Below are 18,884 nucleotides of genomic sequence, written 5' to 3' on the forward strand. Positions count from 1 at the left end.
CCTGAGCCTCCCAAAGTGCTGGGATTACAGGTGTGAGCCACTGCGCCCGGCCTGGTCTGGAATCTTATCCAGGTATATGTATAGTGTTGAGTTGTCATTCTCTCAGATTCCTTCAGTCTTGAACGCTTATTATTTTTCTGTCTTTGTGTTTTTACCAGTTTGAAAGAGTCTAGACCTTACTTGGATTGCTCTGATATTTCTTATGAGCAAATTGAAATTGTTAATGCTTAAATTGTTAATGCTCTTGGTGTGTCACATCTAGAGGCACGTGATTCCCACCCCTGGTGATGTTAATCTTGATCTACCTGGTCATGTCAATATCTGCCAGCTTTCTCTACCTTAAGCTTACCATTTTTCTCTTTAGTAGAATTGATCGGTATTTTGTGGGAGATATTCTGAAGTTTTACTCTGACTCTGTTCTTCATCAGATCTCCATCCTGCTTTTAGCAGCTACCAGTAAGATGGTTGCCAAGTGATGATTTTCTCATTCCATTATTTTTTCTACATTTATTAATGGGCCTTCTGTAAGAGCTGTCCTTTCTCCCCCATTTATTTATTCCTTTATTTATATATCAGTAGGGACTAATTAATTTATATTTCATTCGATGGGTTATAAACTATGAGGATCATTTATTTTGATGCCCAAATTGTCCCTGATATGTACATGAGGAGTCCTGGTAAGCTCTATATATTTTTTTTTGTCTTTGTTTTTAATGTCCCCCGCCATTCATTGAGCATTTCCTTATTTTCTAGAACAACATGTTCAGAATCATCTTGCATATTTCTCCTAAATACCATATTCCATTAGTAAAGGACTAATTAGTAAAGGACTAATGGAATACGGTATTTAGGAGCCAAGATCTGGGCACTTGATGTGCTCATTGCCATTGGGGTGTCATTGATTCTAAGCCTCTTGGTGGGCACACATCCATCCATCCATAACTATTTTTATGTCCACCTGTGTGTATATATGCTTCAGTTTCCAACTCAGTACCTTATTTCTACACTTCTTCTCTACCATGGTTTGTAAATACCTTCTCAGGCAGTAAGAAACTTGGCTCCCATTATCCTCAATATTTATTTATTTGATACAATGTAGCCAGTCTCCAAAGTGTACGGACTGTCATCTTCACCACACCCCATCATCACCCCACATCCTTGGCCACCAGGCTCATGAGCTCACTCACCTATACCTCAGTTGCAAGCCAGTAAGTTCCGCAGTATGCCTGAGATTTGGCATGCTGCCTTAGATAAAAACTCAAAGGATTTTTTTTCCTTTCACTCTTGGTTGTCAGCTGAGTTCAAGTTGTTGGAGATTGTGACTTTCCGGGTAAGTTGGGTGTTACTGAAGAATGGTACTGATAAAAGATATTTTCTGAGGCTGTTATTTGTATTGTAGGTTGTCTTACCATCAGCGTATATTAGATATTGTTCCTCCTACCTTCTCAGCTCTGTGTCCTGCAAACCCAACCTGCATTTACAAGTATGGAGATGAAAGTAGCAGTAAGTAATGAAACAAATCCCTCTGTCTTTAAAAGGTACCAGTTCAAATATATTTAAATTAGTTGTTTAAAGTGGAGAAATTGAACTTTTTCTTTTCTTGGGGTTTATATTTCCTGTATTCGAAGGGTAGTCTAGCATTAGCCACTGTTTTATTTGCCCTGTCATCATTTTGAGGATTTGGTTGTGATAAAATTAATTACTACTGGCTTATCTTTTCTTTCTCTTTTGAATGTGTTAAGTATAGCAAGATGAATTTATAGTTAGAACTTACTTGGCCGGGCGCGGTGGCTCAAACCTGTAATCCCAGCACTTTGGGAGGCCGAGACGGGCGGATCACGAGGTCAGGAGATCGAGACCACCCTGGTTCACACTGTGAAACCCTGTCTCTACTAAAAAAAAAAATACAAAAAAAAATCTAGCCGGACGAGGTGGCGGGCGCCTGTAGTCCCAGCTACTCGGGAGGCTGAGGCAGGAGAATGGCGTAAACCCAGGAGGCGGAGCTTGCAGTGAGCTGAGATCCGGCCACTGCACTCCAGCCCGGGCGACAGAGCAAGACTCCGTCTCAAAAAAAAAAAAAAAAAAAAAACTTACTAAACTGAAAATGTGTTTTTGTCATGGTGATGGAGATTACTTGAATTAATTATCTTGTTCAGGTGTGGTATTGAGAACATAGATGTCCATGTTCTGTGGCAGTATGCCTTTAAAAGTAAATTCTTAATTATGATTTTCTTACCTTTTGGTCACATAATTTCTGAAATTGCACCATAAATCAGGGAGTGTAATTTGATGTGCCATTTTGCTCTTTGCACAGTATTTACACTTAATGTAGGTAGAGTATTATACATTGTTGATCACTGGTAGAGTTAGGTGTGGAGTTTTTTCCAACTTATCTTTTGCAGATTACACTTAACACAGCCCCTCCATGATCCTTCCATTTCATGTTGTGTAGAGGTTCTTCGCATCTCACAACTTGCTGCTGTTCCTTGCTTTTCATACTGTACGCCTGTTTCTCCACCTCTGTCTCTGACTGTACCTGTTTCCCTTGAAATAAACTGTGTTGGTCCTGGTACATTTGCTATTTCATGATGTCAACTCTGAAAATAGATATGATTATCAAAAACACAATGAGGAAATGGCTTCCAAGAGGTCAAACTAGAATGAGATTGCTTCTGAGTGGTAGAGCCAAAATTCAGGCGTAGGTGCACTGCTGAGTGGCTGTGCTCTTAGCCACTGTGCTTTTTGGCAGATCAAAGGTTCATGCAGCACTTAGAAGTGCCAGGTTTTGAGTTTTGTCTTGTACTCGTTCCAAGAATGATAAAGTGCAGTCTTTGCTGTCAGAAAGCTCAGACTTTTGTTGAAGATTAAGCTTTCTTTTTTCCCCATAGGAATAACTCAGCCTAACATTCAAGGCCTTCATAACCATTGTTCCTACTTTGTTATTTTTCACTTCTCCCCACATGGGCCTCTACTGCTGCCAGGTCCATGTCCTTTTTTATTTTTTCCATACTCTTTGTTCTTGGCTTTGCTATTACCCCAGTCTGGAAAGCCCTTTCTAGCTCCACTTCCTTTTCTCCTTCTAGATTCTAGCCCAAGCTAGAAGGAGAAAGCTCAATAGCTGTAAATACTTTTTAACCTTTAGCAAGCCAGTTTTCTATTGCTCCCTGACTGTGTCTAATGTGAGTATCTTGGTTCCCCAGCTGGAATGTAGACTGGTGACAGGGGATTCTGTTTTTCTTCGCCTTCTTTTAGAGAAAAAGCTCACAGCAGGTGTAATATGACCATCCTTCACGTGACTGTTGTAATTTACTTCATTCATTCCAGTAACTCCTACTCTATGACAGGATTTCCTTTTTTGTTACCTCTTTGTCTACCTTACATTAAAAGCAGATTTCTTGTTGCTCTGGTGATGCCTTACAGTGTATACTAGCACAAATTTTTATAATAAAGACTTAACTGATACCAATAGTAAATACAAGGAGTCCTAGCACATGAGCATCTGACTTACACAGATTCAAGCTTGTGGACTCAGCAAAAAAGAAAAGTACAAAAACAAAAACCTCTCTAAACTTGGCAGCCATTACCTTATTGAGGCTCAGACTTCGTTTCCATGGTCCCAAGGAAAGAAAGAGGAAATGGGTGTTGGCAAAATGAAAGAGAAGTACGTTGGTTCTGGGCTTTTGAGCCCGGGAGAGTTGAGGGCATTAAAAGACAGTTTAACTGTGTCCACTCTTCTCCTTACCATTCATCTTGAGGATGATCACCTTGTACTCAAAATTTTACTTAGCTAAGTGTCCTTAAGGAATTGTTGAAATGAGAATTGTCCCTTTTTAGGTGAAAAACCATTAACCTATTAGAAAAAGCTTCCACGTGTGGTACTTTTATACAGATTAAATACTGACCTTGGGATAAAGAGCATCCTATTTTGAAAGGAAGAATTTAAAAAATTTTTTTCTCAGTTATTTAACTATTCGTTAGAATAGTCTTGAAACCTGATCTGTCATTCCCCTTACCCCCAATTATGTGTTTAGATTCTCTTCCTGGACATTCTGTTGCCCTCTGTTTAGCAGTTGCCTTTAAAAGTAAGGCAACCAATGATGAAATCTTCAGCATTCTGAAAGATGTACCAAATCCTAACCAGGATGATGATGACGGTAAGTGGAATTCAGTATTTCTTGAGTGGAACTATGTATAGGCCAAGTTAAAGCATAAACATAATTCTGGCAACATGATGCGCTTAAAGCAATATATCTGTATCTGTTTGACCTGTTCAGACTGTTGGTTGTTCTTAGCATCCCAGGTGTTTTCCCCTTATATAAAAAGAGATCCTAACATTTCTGTGATAATACCTTCCTTAAGAATATAAACTTCATCGTAAATACAAAGTGAAATATGTTACCACGCAAGGATTTTTAACCCCTGCAAGGATTTTTAACCCCATAGGTTCCTGAATAGAAAGACTTGGTGTGTTATAAAGTTCGACATTTTCTCCAAGTCAAGCTATTAGAATAATAATGCTTAACATTTACTCAGTTATATACCATGTAATTCCAACTAGAATCCTAGGGGTTTTTCTGGGCAAGAGTAGGAAAATTGACAAAATAATTTATACAGTTGCCTGAATCAATAAATGGATATGCACATAGAAAAACTACTTCATCAAAATAAGATATTAGTGGCCTTTGGATATTTATTACTGGGATTTTGTTTGGATATCTCTAAGAAACTTGTGTTATGATATTAGAGAAAATGAGTTTAGAAAGCATAAGCCAAAATGATGGCATTAAATTTAGACATTGTCAGACATCTTAAGACATAAGCTTGTGTTAAGGGTTTGCTGGGTTTTTTTGTTTTTTGGGGTTTTTTTTTGGTATTAATATAATAGAGACTATGAATAAGGAAACCCTTGGGGATTTTTTTTTTTTTTCAAGGAATGGATGATAGAATTAAGACAATCACATAAAACTAAGAATTAAAATTACATGTTTCATATTTGCAGTGTTTGAAATCAGTGACGGTCTTTTATTGTTTATTAGAACTAAAAAACATTACACAAATGTCTGTATATAGATGTGAGCATACCATCTATTTAGCATTTGAGGTAAGGCACCAAGGAATTGCTGTACTTACATTTTTCTATTTTACTATAAAATATTTTTCAGATGAAGGATTCAGTTTTAACCCATTGAAAATAGAAGTCTTTGTACAGACTCTGCTACACCTGGCAGCCAAATCATTCAGCCACTCCTTCAGTGCTCTTGCAAAGTATGTATGAGTACAGAGCCTCTCTTGAGGGTTTGGAACTTTGCTTCATGAACACCAGTAGTATAGTAATTTTTACCTAAGATTGTTGAATATGAAGATCTTAATAATGTATAATTGGATACAGTGGGTTTGGGTTTGTGGTAGCTAAAATCCATATCCTAAGGCTTCCATCAGTCTCTTTGTACAGTTGGCATATGTACATGGTAAGCGCTTTTTTTTATATAGTCATTTAAAGCAGTGAAAAACCTAGATTTTTAGGACAGTCATATGCAGTTGGAAGTTCCCATGCTAAGTATCTTTGCAAAACAATGTAAGAAGAAATTAGAATCACCTACATTGTTGGGAGCCACCCAAAGGTTGACATCTAAAGACAGATATTTTTAACTTGTTAGACAGGGTCCAAAGGAAGAAAGAGCACATAGATTTTCCTCCAACTAAGCAGAGAAACTGAACATCTCACCCCATCTCTGCCTCCAAGGCTTTATGTTACTTGCAGGGTTCCCACAGAAGATGCAGTTTAAATATTCCACCATGTTTGAAGACAGTTCCTTAGTCCTTACCTATTCTTGTAAACTGTAGCCTTGGGCTAACGGTAGTATATTGTAAATGTCTTGAGATTTTGTGACAGCTTCCTTAAAAACTATGAATCTCTAATCACACTTTTTGCATCCTTAATGGTTAATACTTACAGTTATTTTGCATTTGTGTATTGCATTATAAATTGAGTAACATTGAAAAGGCTTTGAAAACACTAAAATGTTTAACGAATAAGTATATATATTTTTTTCCCACCATTATCAAAAGGTTTCATGAAGTCTTCAAAACCCTAGCTGAAAGTGATGAAGGGAAGTTACATGTGCTAAGAGTTATGTTTGAGGTGTGGAGGAACCATCCACAGGTAAAAATTATTTAATTAGACATGTTGAAGCTCTGATTATATGGGTATAAAAATAAGGCCGTCAATTGCTATTGTCTTGTTTGTAAAACATGAAATTTGACTCTGCCTAAGATAATGGTTTTTAGATCTAATTCTTTCAGTGCTATGGGAGTAATGATGTTTGATTCATTCTTGAAAGAGCAAGCATTATTATGATTTGGTTTTGGACTATAATATCTCAACATATTTTAAATGTTCAGCAAGAGGTTTATCTAGTCTATCCAATTTCTAAATACAAGCTCCAGATTTCTCAAACCTTGATATATATTGTGTATTATAAAGAAACATTTAAATAAATTTCATAAAACAGTTGAGTTTTTAATGATAAAACATTGTTTTACATTTAACTTCTGGGGTTCATCGAAATTATGTATTTTTTTGAATAGGTATTAGTATCTGAAATTTAAATTTTTTTTTTTTTGGAGACAGAGTCTCACTCTGTCACCCAGGCTGGAGTGCAGTGGCGCGATCTTGGCTCACTGCAACCTCTGCCTCCCGGGTTCAAGTGATTGCCCTGCCTCAGCCTCCCAAGTAGCTGGGATTACAGGCGTCCACCACCACATCTGGCTAATTTTTGTATTTTTAGTAGAGATGGGGTTTCACCATGTTGGCCAGGCTGGTCTTGAATTCCTGACCTCAGGTGATCTACCCACCTCAGCCTCCCAAAGTGCTGGATTACAGGTGTGAGCCACCGTGCCTGGCCAGTTTTTTCAAATTTTAACTGTTACTATTCAGAGTTTTTGTTTAGTCAACCTGTTTCTTGTAGTGCTAGAGCAAAGCAAAGAGGAGAATAAATCTTAAGACCTAATGATCAGGCTAGGCGCGGTGGCTCTTACCGACAATCCTAGTGCTTTGGGAGGCTGAGGTGAGTGGATCACTTGAAGCCAGGTGTTTGAGACCAGCCTAGGCCACAGAGTGAAACCCTGTCTATACTAAAATTACAAAAATTAGCCAGGCATGGTGGTGCACACCTGTAATCTCAGCTACTCAGGAGGTTGAGGCAGGAGAATTGCTTGAACCTAGGAGGTGGAGGTTGCAGTGAGCCGAGATCGTGCCACTCCACTCCAGCCTGGGTGACAGAACGAGACTCTGTCTCCAAAAAAAAAGACCTAATGGTCAAATTGATCAATCAGTTCTACAACCATCAAAACTAAATTTTATAGCCCTCCTATTTTACTTTTATGGCAGCAGTGTCGTGGCACATATACGTGTATTTGTGTGTGTGTGATTTACTTGAATAATTCTTCTCTGTAGATGATTGCTGTACTAGTGGATAAGATGATTCGTACACAAATAGTTGATTGTGCTGCAGTAGCAAATTGGATCTTCTCTTCAGAACTGTCTCGTGACTTTACCAGGTAATATGAATTATTTTATGAAACTTGTGTTCTCTAAGAATTGATATATGTGTGGTCTCTTATACATAAGCTTCCAATTCTGGTCCAAACCAGGTTGATATTAATATACTATGGTCCAATCTGGTAGGATTGGACATGGCAAAAATTCCTAGACAGTGGAAACATACACAGCCTGTCAGGTTGCAGCATCTCTTAGCAGGGATTCTCTCAAGTTGAATCAAGACTAAGCTAGTGAAGTAGAAATCCTGTTGAAGGATCCAGACTGTTGGGAGAGAACACTAGCAAGAGCCAGCTATGTGCAGAGTCTCAGCTGGTCTAGATGGAAATCAGGAAGGGTTCCAGCTTCAGCGGGGATGGCACCTGGAATGCACACCAGGAAGTAGGAGAAACCAAAGTCAAAGTAGATTAAATCATGGAGGGATCTGGGAAAGCTTGGTGATTACCAAGACACCTGAGGGATGGGGGAAAAGGGGTTGTCACCACAGTCATAATCTTAGGTTTAATGCAGAAGACTCATTCTGCACTCATTCCCCCTAAAGGAAAGAGTTTTTGCTGTTTGGTTCTTATTTGTGAAGTTCACAGACTTTACAGTTGATAGGACCAGGACAGCAGGAGTTGACACAAAGCAGGAAACTAAAGCAAATTACTTGTAAAAACATAAAAATCCATCACAGCCTTTAACTTTTCCACTGTATCTGTTATTGCCAGAGGACACTGATCTGAAATATACTGAATCGTTAGGGTGATAAGCTGTGATCTAAGGTTGTCATACCAGCCAGGTTGGCCTTCATAAATAAAGACAACAGAAGGACATTTTCAGATTTGTAAACTCCAGAAAACTAACCACCCGAGTATGTTTTAACCATTGTCCTGAGTGATTTACATTTTCAGTTCATTTTATCCTTACCGCATCACCATAGAGGGGGTTCCACTATTGTCACATTTTACAGAATAGGGAAGTGTCACAGAGTGCTTTAGCCTGCCCAAAGTCACACAACTAAGCACAGAGCCAGCATTTAAACCAGGCATTCTGGAATCGGTGTAGTGCTCAGCAGCTTCGTCTGTTCTTTAACACCTAGCTCAAATATTTGTAACTCTGCAAACGTTTCCCTGACTACAGTCCACCCCCTCCAGAGTTAAAGTGCTCTGCTCTTTTGTCCTATTTCCTAACGTGCTAGACTTGGAGTTTTATGAACAGATTGTTTTATTATCTTCCACTTAAACTATTACTTGGGTCAAAATTTGTAGAAGGAAGTACAGTTGACCCTTGAACAACATCAGGGGTTAGAGACACCGACTTCCCCCCACCTACCCCACCCCCACACAGTCAAAAATCTGCATGGAACTTTTAACTGCATGGAAAATTTAACTAGTAGCCTGTTGACCAGAAGCCTTAGTGATAACGTAGTCGATTAACACATATTTGTGTTGTATGTGTTAATATCCTGTATTCTTACAATAAATCATAAGAGAGGAAACATTATTCATGAAGTGAGAGTGGGTCATCATAAAGGTCTTCCTCTTCATTATCTTCACATTGAGTAGGCTAAGGAAGAGAAGGCGTTGGTCTTGTTGTCTCAGGTAGAAGAAAACCCATGTGTAAATGGACCTGCACAGTTCGGACCTGTATTGTTTAAGAGCCAACTGTACTATTCTGTGCTGGGTTAGGAGACCTAGTTTATAGACACAAAAGTAGCTAAGAAGTTACTTTAAAAAAAGAAAAGAAAAGAAACACTTATGCAACCAACATTTTAAAGCACCTACAAAGTGATCTTAGTATGTATTTGCTAGTAAGAAAGCTGACATATAATTATCTCATTCTTAGAGCCTATCAGTTGATACCTGTTATCAACTAATGAGTTTTTTTTTTTTTTTTAAAGCAATAGATTATATTTTAATCAGTTAGTTTAACATGACAGTGGGGGACCAGTGAAGAGAAAACAATGTATAATATAAGAGGGCAGATAAGTTACCAGCGTTACAACAATTACGGCATCAGTAGCTACAACTCAATAATCTGTTTAGTGTTCAAGAAAATAAAACCAATCTCTAGGCTAATGACAGAAAACATAAATTCATTTATCAGATACTTATTAATGAATACATGTTGTATCTTAGACAGCAAGTAGCAAAGACAGTTAAGGTTTCGATCCTAACAGAACAGAGATAGTAGAAAGAATCCCAGACATGGACTTAGACACAAGGAACCCAAAAAACATCAAGTTACTGGCACTAAGGCAGAGGTTCTAGCAGGTGTCAGTGCTGGTCTTCAGAGCGCTGAGGCCGTAAGGCCTTCTCATGGTGCTCCTGGAATAAAACTTCCATTCCTTTATTATTTTTTGAATTCTCAATTTCTTATGTAGAAAGTATTTGCTTGTGTTGTACTTTCAAATTTGTGTTATTTATTTTTCATATGTACATCTTCTATCCCTGGAAATATTGTAAAAAATAGAACTTTGGTTCAGAGAAGTTTAGAGCTTCTGGTAAGACCCAAATGTCCTGAACTAATGAGTTTTTTAAAGGTTCCAAGAGAATAATTGCCTGAGTGTGTGCTAAAGTGTAAATAGTGTAAAGCATGTGCAATCAGTCTCAGGTTAGGTCCCCATTTTGAGAAAATTTCTACACATAGTGTTTACATTTAGGAGAGGAAAAATGTATTTCCATTTTTAATGTTAGTGTCCATCATAGTTTGCCATTTCAATTCAGTGAGTATGTACCTCTAGTAAGGGATGGAAATAAGAAAAATGACTACACAGTACTGCCCTCAGGGGACTCACCTGAATCTAATGGGTGTGAAGATAGATATTTGCACAATTTACAATAAAAGACCAATTCATAAGTATTGCTGGAGAAATATGACTAATTCAGCCCAGAGGACAGAAGGCTGTATCAGCTGTTAAGAATGAATAGATTATAAAGGTTGAAAGGTTTTATTTTCTATAACCATAGCTTGACATACAATAACCAAATGCCATATTTCTTTAAGATTGTTCGTTTGGGAAATCTTGCACTCTACAATTCGTAAGATGAACAAACATGTCCTGAAGATCCAGAAAGAGCTGGAAGAAGCTAAAGAGAAACTTGCTAGGCAACACAAACGGGTAAGTTTTGTGTAAACTTGTAATTAGTTAAAGAAAATATACCAGAAACTGTGGAGAGGATTCAGAGTTCATTATCTTGATGGTATTTCATTTTTTTCTGAGCCCAAATTAACGCAGAGCTGTTTGCAGAAGCAGAAGAGGAGGAAGGAGCAGGTAGTGTGTTGTGTGCTGTTACACTGCATGATGAACCAGTTCAGGAAGCCACAAACTTCACTTTCCATAGTTCACCATCTCTGGGTCAGCCTCATGTTTGCACAAGGGAAGTAGCAGAAGGGAAGAGGACACTTGTATTTCTATAGGAGTCTCTGGGGGAAGAGGAGAAGACTGTAGATACTTACACTTTCCCCATACTGTGAGGAGGAATGGGGCAGTCATTCCCAAGTTAACATAATACTTCTCATAGTATTAATTTAGTAGTGTAGCCATTTTGGAGGGAAGCAGTGAGTGACTTAACATGATACTCTTCCTTATGAAAGTATTTTCCAGTGTTACGCGTATTTATCATAGTAGAAGGTGGGGAAAAAAAAAAAAAGTTGAGTTTAGTGCCCTACAGGAACCTTTAGCAAGTTTGAGTACAAGTCTCCATGTAGACATATATGTATACATATATGGATATAAACACAGACCTAAAATCTGTAAGGTAAATGGTGTCATCTCATTTTGTAGATGTTATAAAGTGAGACACAGAGAAGTTAAGTAGCATAGCTAGTAGGTTGCATAGCTGGTACATGACCAGAGCTAGGTTCTGACACAAGTCTATCAGACTCCAGAGACTTTCTGTCATGCCACACTGTTTCTAGAAATGTGCTGTCCAACACACTAGCTACTAGCTGCATGTGACTATTTTAGTTTAGTTAAAATTAAATACAATTGGCCGGGCGCGGTGGCTCAAGCCTGTAATCCCAGCACTTTGGGAGGCCGAGACGGGCGGATCACGAGGTCAGGAGATTGAGACCATCCTGGCTAACACGGTGAAACCCCGTCTCTACTAAAAAATACAAAAAACTAGCCGGGCGACGTGGCGGGCGCCTGTAGTCCCAGCTACTCGGGAGGCTGAGGCAGGAGAATGGCGTGAACCTCGGAGGCGGAGCTTGCGGTGAGCTGAGATCCGGCCACTGCACTCCAGCTTGGGTGATAGCAGGACTCCGTCTCAAAAAAAAAAAAAAAATTAAATACAATTTAAAATTCAGTTCTTTGGTCACACAACCATATTTCAGGTGCTCAGTAGTAACGTGTGGTTGCCGTCCTAACAGGCCGCACATATTTATATAACATTGGCCCCATTGAAGAAAGGTCTATTAGGTAGTAGTGCTCTAGAACCTTACCTTTGAGTGGTGTTAGGAAAGGACAGTCATGTACCCACGTGTCTAGAACATAAAGCAGACCTCATAAATGGGCTGTGTTTATAGAGAGAAAAGCAAGATTCTGTGAAATCCGAGAGCAGGGTTCTGATGATTTTGCTTAAAGCGGAGAGGAGATCAGTAGCTGGGGCCCTAGCAGTTAAGTATTACCTCAAAGAATTACCAGGCTTTCTAGAGTCAGTGATGCCACTTCTTGCTGAAAGTACCTTGGTATGTAACACCTAGAGCCACATTCTGGCTCTGCCACTTTCTGGCTGGGTGATGCTGGGAAAGTCATCTAACCTCTCAGCCTGTTCCTTTCTCTGTAAAATGGAAATAAACCATGCCTTTTCTTTTCCTTTAAAAAAAAAAATCAAAATTCTATAAACTCTTCAGAGTGAGCTGGAGGGGGGGAATTATTAAAGCTTTACGGGAGTGTATTGAGCCCATCATTGCCAGCAGAAAGTCTTAAATGGCCCACTTTGAATTATTGTATGTCGGCTGTAGCCATTTCTAAATTATAACAAGAATGAGCAGGCTTGGCCGGTAGGATTTGCTCAGTTTTTCTATATGGCCCATGAGGAGATTAATGATTAGCAAGCCATCTCCCTGTTGTTACTGCTCAAATGGTCAAATAGTGATAAATTGTAGCCAAGTCCCCCATGTTGTTACCAAGACAAGTGCCACTAAATTTCCCTGGCCTAGATAAGAACCCATGGTATTTCTGAGTGAGAAGACAGTGTCTCTGAACCACAACAGGACTTTGAGGTATATGTGTGTGGGTGGCAGAGTGGGGGCTACTTTCACTGTAGAATATAAGTCTTAACATTTGGCCAGACACAATAAAATGCTTCCCCTGGAGGAGATTTAACACACTAGAATCTAAATGGTATTTTCCTTTTGTTCCTTTGCCTTCTGTAGCGAAGTGATGATGACGACAGAAGCAGTGACAGGAAAGATGGGGTTCTTGAGGAACAAATAGAAAGACTTCAGGAAAAAGTGGAATCTGCTCAGAGTGAACAAAAGAATCTTTTCCTCGTCATATTTCAGGTATCTTGGCTTGGGACATGTATACATAAAAGGAAATAATACGTTTCTTTAGTTTTAGTTTTAAAAAATGTTATTTTTCATTGTAAAAGGAAATCACATTTATAGAAGAGATTAAAAATAAAAAAATTTAGGAAGGAAATAAAAGTTCACTACTCAGAGGCAACCATGTATGTTTGAGTTTCTCTGCTGTTTACTTAGTGTTCTTGCATGAGCATTTCTCCATGCTTGAAAAAAAAATTATGGGTTGCTTTTGTTATATATGTCTCGTTTAATTATTCCTCATTGCTGATCATTTTCCTTCCATGAACATTTTAATACAGATTCCTGTTAACATTTCTGATTATTTCATTAGAATAGATGCCAGGAAGTAATATTACTAGGATAAGTAATTTAAGATCATTAAAGGTCTTTATGTATTGCCAGGAAGGATGTACCAACTCATGTTATTACCAGTCTGTCTTTCTAGGTTGACTTAATGAATAATGAAAGTTAGGCACACACACCACAAAGACAGGGTAGAACAAGCAATACTTTGGGGTTTCTTTGTCATGAATTTTTTTCTGAAGTATAAGATTCTATCTCTAGTACTACTTTAACTTCTCCCTTTCCAGCGGTTTATCATGATCTTGACTGAGCACTTAGTACGATGCGAAACTGATGGGACCAGTGTATTAACACCGTGGTATAAGAACTGTATAGAGAGGCTACAGCAGATCTTCCTACAGGTATGTGGGGAACTTTGATTAGATAATAAACAATACTATTCTCAGCCACAAAGATTTTTCATTAAAAAAAAAATCCTTGTCAAATTTGTTAGGAGGCTATATAGTACCTGTTAGACCCTTCAGCTCATGTCCATTTGCTGCTACCATTGCTCATCAGAATATTTAGGCTTAAACTGATTCTATACCACTTAGATTCCTAATCGCAACCCCCCCACACACCCCCGCCCCACCTGTTTTTTTTGAGATGGCGTCTCACTCTGTTGCCCAGGCTGGAGTGCAGTGACACGATCTCAGCTCACGGCAACCTCCACCTCCTAGGTTTAAGCGATTCTCCTGCCTCAGCCTCCTACATTGCTGGGATTACAGGCGTCCGTCACCACTCCCGGCTAATTTTTGTATTTTTAGTAGGGACAGGGTTTCACCATGTTGGCCAGGCTAGTCTCAAACTCCTGACCTCAGGCGATCTGCCTCCACCTCCCAAAGTGCTGCTGGGATTACAGGCATGAGTCATGGTGCCCAGTCTCCTAATTACCATTTTCTGTGCTGGGGATCCTAGCTGTAATATGAAATGTAGAGGACAAAAATATCAAGAGGACAGTAATTGGATTTATAAGTCCCTAAAAATCCAAGGTTCAGGTGGTAAACTACACAGAATCAAGGTAAGCTCCCAAGGGTCTCTCTGCAAAAGCAAAATGCCAGCACCTATTCTCACCTAGATTTAAGTTAAAGGTATATAGGAGAGTGGAGCTAATTCATTGTGTCTTCAGACACTACTCCCCTAAATCTTCATTTGTTCATTCTAGAAGAATGATTAATGTAGAAGTCACTGTAAGTTCAATTATTTGAGCCTCCAAATAGGAATTCCCTCTGATTTTAGTTACTGCCAGTTTTAAAAGCTTTAACAGTCTCTAGTCCTACAGGAATCTCGGAGTGTTTTCAAGGCTTATAGAGGAACACATAGAAAAAGAGTATTTCATTTTCTGACTCTTTATCTTCCGGTCAGTCCTTGTCTGGCTGCTTTTTGAAAAGTCTTAATGTATTATGCCCTGACTGGGGAGTGAGCCAGCTGAGCCTAGTGTGTAATAGTACTAGCAGCAAGCAGGCATTGCTGCCACTGCCCTGAATCATGAATTCTATTTACATGAAGTTGGTAAGAACTAGATTTTTTAAAAAGCTATTAAGCATTCATTTTTTTCATTCCCCCCCCCCTTTTTTTTTTTAAATGTTAGGGACTTTTAGGGGTCCATTATTCCTATCAGCACTTTATTTTTCCCTTTTTTCATCATTCTGCAGCATGGGTGGGCTGCTGAAGGAGATGTTCAACAAGATTATTTATATGCTTTTTCCTGACCTAACTACCCCCCTTTTCTGTGTCCCTAGCATCACCAGATAATCCAGCAGTACATGGTGACCCTGGAGAACCTCCTCTTCACTGCTGAATTAGACCCTCATATCTTGGCCGTGTTCCAGCAGTTCTGTGCCCTGCAGGCCTAAGGGTAGTTTTTTCGTCAAGTTTTTTTTTAATATCTTAAAATAATTTGTCTTATTTTTTGATGGTTTGAATGCTTGCTTTCTTGTAGTATCTTTTCACTTCTTAAAGGAAACAAAGGGGGAAGAGGACAGTGGATAACATGGCATTACTTTTAATTGCCCTGAGAAGTAAATACTTCCTAATGGCAGTAATGTGACGATGACCATGATGTATTATATATGTGACAGATACAACTTCTCTGTGATCAGTTTGGTATTTTTTTCTCCTTAAGGCACAAAATAATTGGTTTCAGGTATGTGAAACACTAGAGGTCAGCCTTACATAGTATATAGAACTGATGGGTTTACCCAGCTACCCAGTAGCATAACTTTTCACAGCTCGGGGATAACTTAACATGGCTGAAATAAAACTAAAAGTATGGTTTTTAAACTTTGGCATTTCATGATTTATCATCTCACTCTACTCTAAAACTGGTTGTTTCTTACTGAAGGTGTTCTCCATTTGAAATTTTCTCTTCAAAGTATTTTTAAGTAGTATCTTAAGACACGACTTGTTAGTAATAAAAGTGTTACTAGTTGGAAGAGTAGTTCTCAAATTTGTCTTAATGTAAATCACCTGGGAATCTTTCAAGTTATTTTGAGGGTGGAACGCAGACATCCTCAGTAATCCTTAAAGTTTCCCCAGGTGATTCCAGGTTTGGTCACCATTATCTTAGAGCATCTACTCACTTCCTCTAGCCTCTGGGTTATTTGTCCAGGGTCTTGTAGTGAGTTACAGAATACTAAAGTGGATGTAGAAGTGGTCAGGTTGACTGAAACCATACCCTGAATTAGATGTGAGTTTAGATTTTGTTTATATGGATCCTGATCCAAAAAACTACGAAGTCCTGAGCTTGTTTCCTGTATGGTGTTGATGCTGAAATGACAGCTGTCTGAAAAATAATACGCAAGTATGAGGAATTGTCTGACATTCCAAATTTAGAGGATTTTTAGACTTTTTTCATTAAACCTTAGAAAAAAATTACCAGTAATCCTACAACTACTGGTAGTAGTGTTGTGCATTTGTACAAAATAGGTATAATTTTTTCTTATTACATCCCAAGTTGATGCATTAAGCGTTTTGCATATTTTGATATATTTTCACTTTGGTTTACCATACATTTGAGTGGCTACAGAATGTGGTCCACTTAATAGATGGGAATTCCTAGGATTTTTAAATACCATACTATTTAAGACAAAATACAAAATATTCAGAAAAATCCAGGTTGCGTGGTGGGTTAGTAGAGGACTAAAACCAGGTTCTTGGCTAAATATTCTCATTTATACTGTTTCTCCTTCCCATTGCTTAAGCACAGCACAAACTATGTAATTATATATAATTACAATTGACCCCTGAACAACATGGGTTTGAACTGTGTGGTTCCCCTCACACATGGGTTTTCTTCCACCCTTGAGATGGCAAGACCAGCCCCTTGTCTTCCTCAGCCTGCTTGACGTGAAGATGATGAGGATGAAGACCTTTATGGTGATCCACTTCTACTTATTAAATAGTAAATATATTCTTTCTTACGATTTTATTTTTTCTGTATTTTCATAAGAATATAGCATATGGGCTGGGCGCAGTGGCTGATGCTTGTAATCCCAGCACTCTGGGAGGCTGAGGCTGGCGGATTACAAGTTCAGGAGATCCAGACCATCCTGGCTAACACAGTGAAACCCTGTCTCTACTAAAAAATACAAAAAAATTAGCCAGGCGTGGTGGCATGTGTCTGTAGTCCCAGCTACTCGGGAGGCTGAGACAGGAGAATCGCTTGAACCTGGGAGGTGGAAGTTGCAGTGAGCCAAGATCGTGCCACTGCACTCCAGCCTGGGCGACAGAGCAAGACTCTGTCTCAAAAAAGGAAAAAGAATATAGCATATAACATACAAAATGAGTTAATAAACTGTTATTGCTAAGTCTCCAGTCAGCAGTGGGCTATTGGTGGTTAAATTTTGGGGGAGTCAAAAGTTATATGCAAATTTTTGTGCGGGGTGTCGGCATTGCTAACCCCATGTTGTTCAAAGGTCAACTGTAGTTTAAAATGACTCCTATGTCAAAAAACCAAAGGATAACCTTTAAGGGATTGGTAACTTTGACTTGAAACTGCTTTGTAATCTTTTCACAATGTACTGAAAAGTGTGGCTAGTTATGTTTGGTCCACATTCTAGAGAAATTTGTAGGTTTTAATTTCTCTTGGTCCTGTCTTCATGTATAATGGTTGCTTTTAACAGCTGTTCGCTGATGTGATCCTGCTCTGTCCCAGTCTAGCAGCTTAAGTGTATGGAAAAACTGAACTAGGAATTGAGTTTTGAAGAAATAAAGGTGTGTAAGAGCAAACATTCAACAGTTGCTGTCCCCACTAATGAAGTTCATACAGACAAAAGATGGCATGTCACTGTACATCATACCTTGCAATAAATACTCTGTTAAATTGTGTTGGTGCAATTTAACATGCTTTTGTCAAAGTAAACATACTGTTTTCCTAATTTATAATTACACTTGAAAATGAAAGATGAGGAAGGGGCCTTGCCAACCTGTGTAGAGCAGATTTAGCTGTTAGTGATGCCTGGATACCAGGATTGTCTTAAACTGATAAGGGTGTAAAGGATGAATAGAAGCATGCCTTAACCACACAGATCTATTTTCTGTAATATAGTGGCCTTGATAATACATGCTCTTTAACTAGTGGTTATTATGTGCCAGGTGCTATAGGTTCACCCTATTAACTACTTCAAACAATCCTTTGAGAGATGGTTATGCCCTCTTAACAGATTAAAAACAGGCTTTTGGAAAAATTTACCCAGGGTCCACAGCTAGTAAGTGGAATCTGAACCTAGATCCACTTGGTCCAAGAGCTCCTCCCCCCCCCCCACAATGCAATGCTCTTGCAACAACCTGAACCCCTAGTTAGTCTGTTGTCATCAAGCTGAAAGCTTTTTTTCCCGACACATCTTGCTGCCCATTCAGAATCAGTTTTTACTGAGCTGTAATATTTAGCATAGCACATATTAATCGAGTGTGAAGGTGTTTAAAAAAATCAAACTTGAAAAATACATAAACATTTCTGTGTAGTCTCAATTATTTGGACATGACTTTTTTTGACTTAGCCTTTCTCCAAGCATCTCCACTAGAGGAAAAAACGAATGTTTAAACTTCTTATTCTATTTGTAGGATAAAATGTCATGTCAAACAATTTGAAAATATCCAGTCATTTTAACTGGAATTTGGTTTTGTCAAAAAAAAAAATCCCTAGACCCAATAATTGTTTTGACAAGATACGGGAAAATTTCACTAAAGTTGATGCACGTGCCTGCGGTGATGTGAGATTGGGTTGTCACTTCCTTTCCTTAGAAGTCTGAAAGCAGTATGGAAGCAAGCCTGGGACTAAATGAACATACTCCTAAGGCACTTAGGTGCACGCCTGGCACCTGGTTGGCAAATGCTCAGTAAATGTTAGCACTACTTAACGATAAACATCAGTGCCTTCTTTGATCAACAATCAGACACAACCATGAAAACAACTCTTTTCCACTTTAATCCAACATTTAAAAAGCTATCTAGACTAATGTTAAGGCCC

The 18,884-nt window shown here is 38.7% G+C and overlaps 1 protein-coding gene across 1 annotated transcript in view; it reads left to right on the plus strand.

Moving 5' to 3' along the window:
* NCBP1 (nuclear cap binding protein subunit 1, 80kDa) overlaps positions 1-17,777 on the plus strand; it is a 42,019-nt gene extending 24,242 nt beyond the window's left edge. Inside the window, exons 15-23 of the mRNA XM_011939470.1 lie at positions 1,400-1,503; positions 4,032-4,154; positions 5,163-5,265; positions 6,070-6,163; positions 7,457-7,560; positions 10,547-10,661; positions 12,923-13,051; positions 13,663-13,776; positions 15,157-17,777. Coding sequence (XP_011794860.1) covers positions 1,400-1,503; positions 4,032-4,154; positions 5,163-5,265; positions 6,070-6,163; positions 7,457-7,560; positions 10,547-10,661; positions 12,923-13,051; positions 13,663-13,776; positions 15,157-15,270 — 1,000 coding nt within the window. The 3' untranslated portion in view covers positions 15,271-17,777. The remainder of the gene's footprint in view (positions 1-1,399; positions 1,504-4,031; positions 4,155-5,162; positions 5,266-6,069; positions 6,164-7,456; positions 7,561-10,546; positions 10,662-12,922; positions 13,052-13,662; positions 13,777-15,156) is intronic.
* The last annotated feature ends 1,107 nt before the right edge of the window (positions 17,778-18,884 follow it).

The sequence above is a fragment of the Colobus angolensis genome, unplaced genomic scaffold, assembly GCF_000951035.1.
Source record: "Colobus angolensis palliatus isolate OR3802 unplaced genomic scaffold, Cang.pa_1.0 Scaffold181, whole genome shotgun sequence".
Classification (NCBI taxonomy): Eukaryota; Metazoa; Chordata; class Mammalia; order Primates; family Cercopithecidae; genus Colobus; species Colobus angolensis.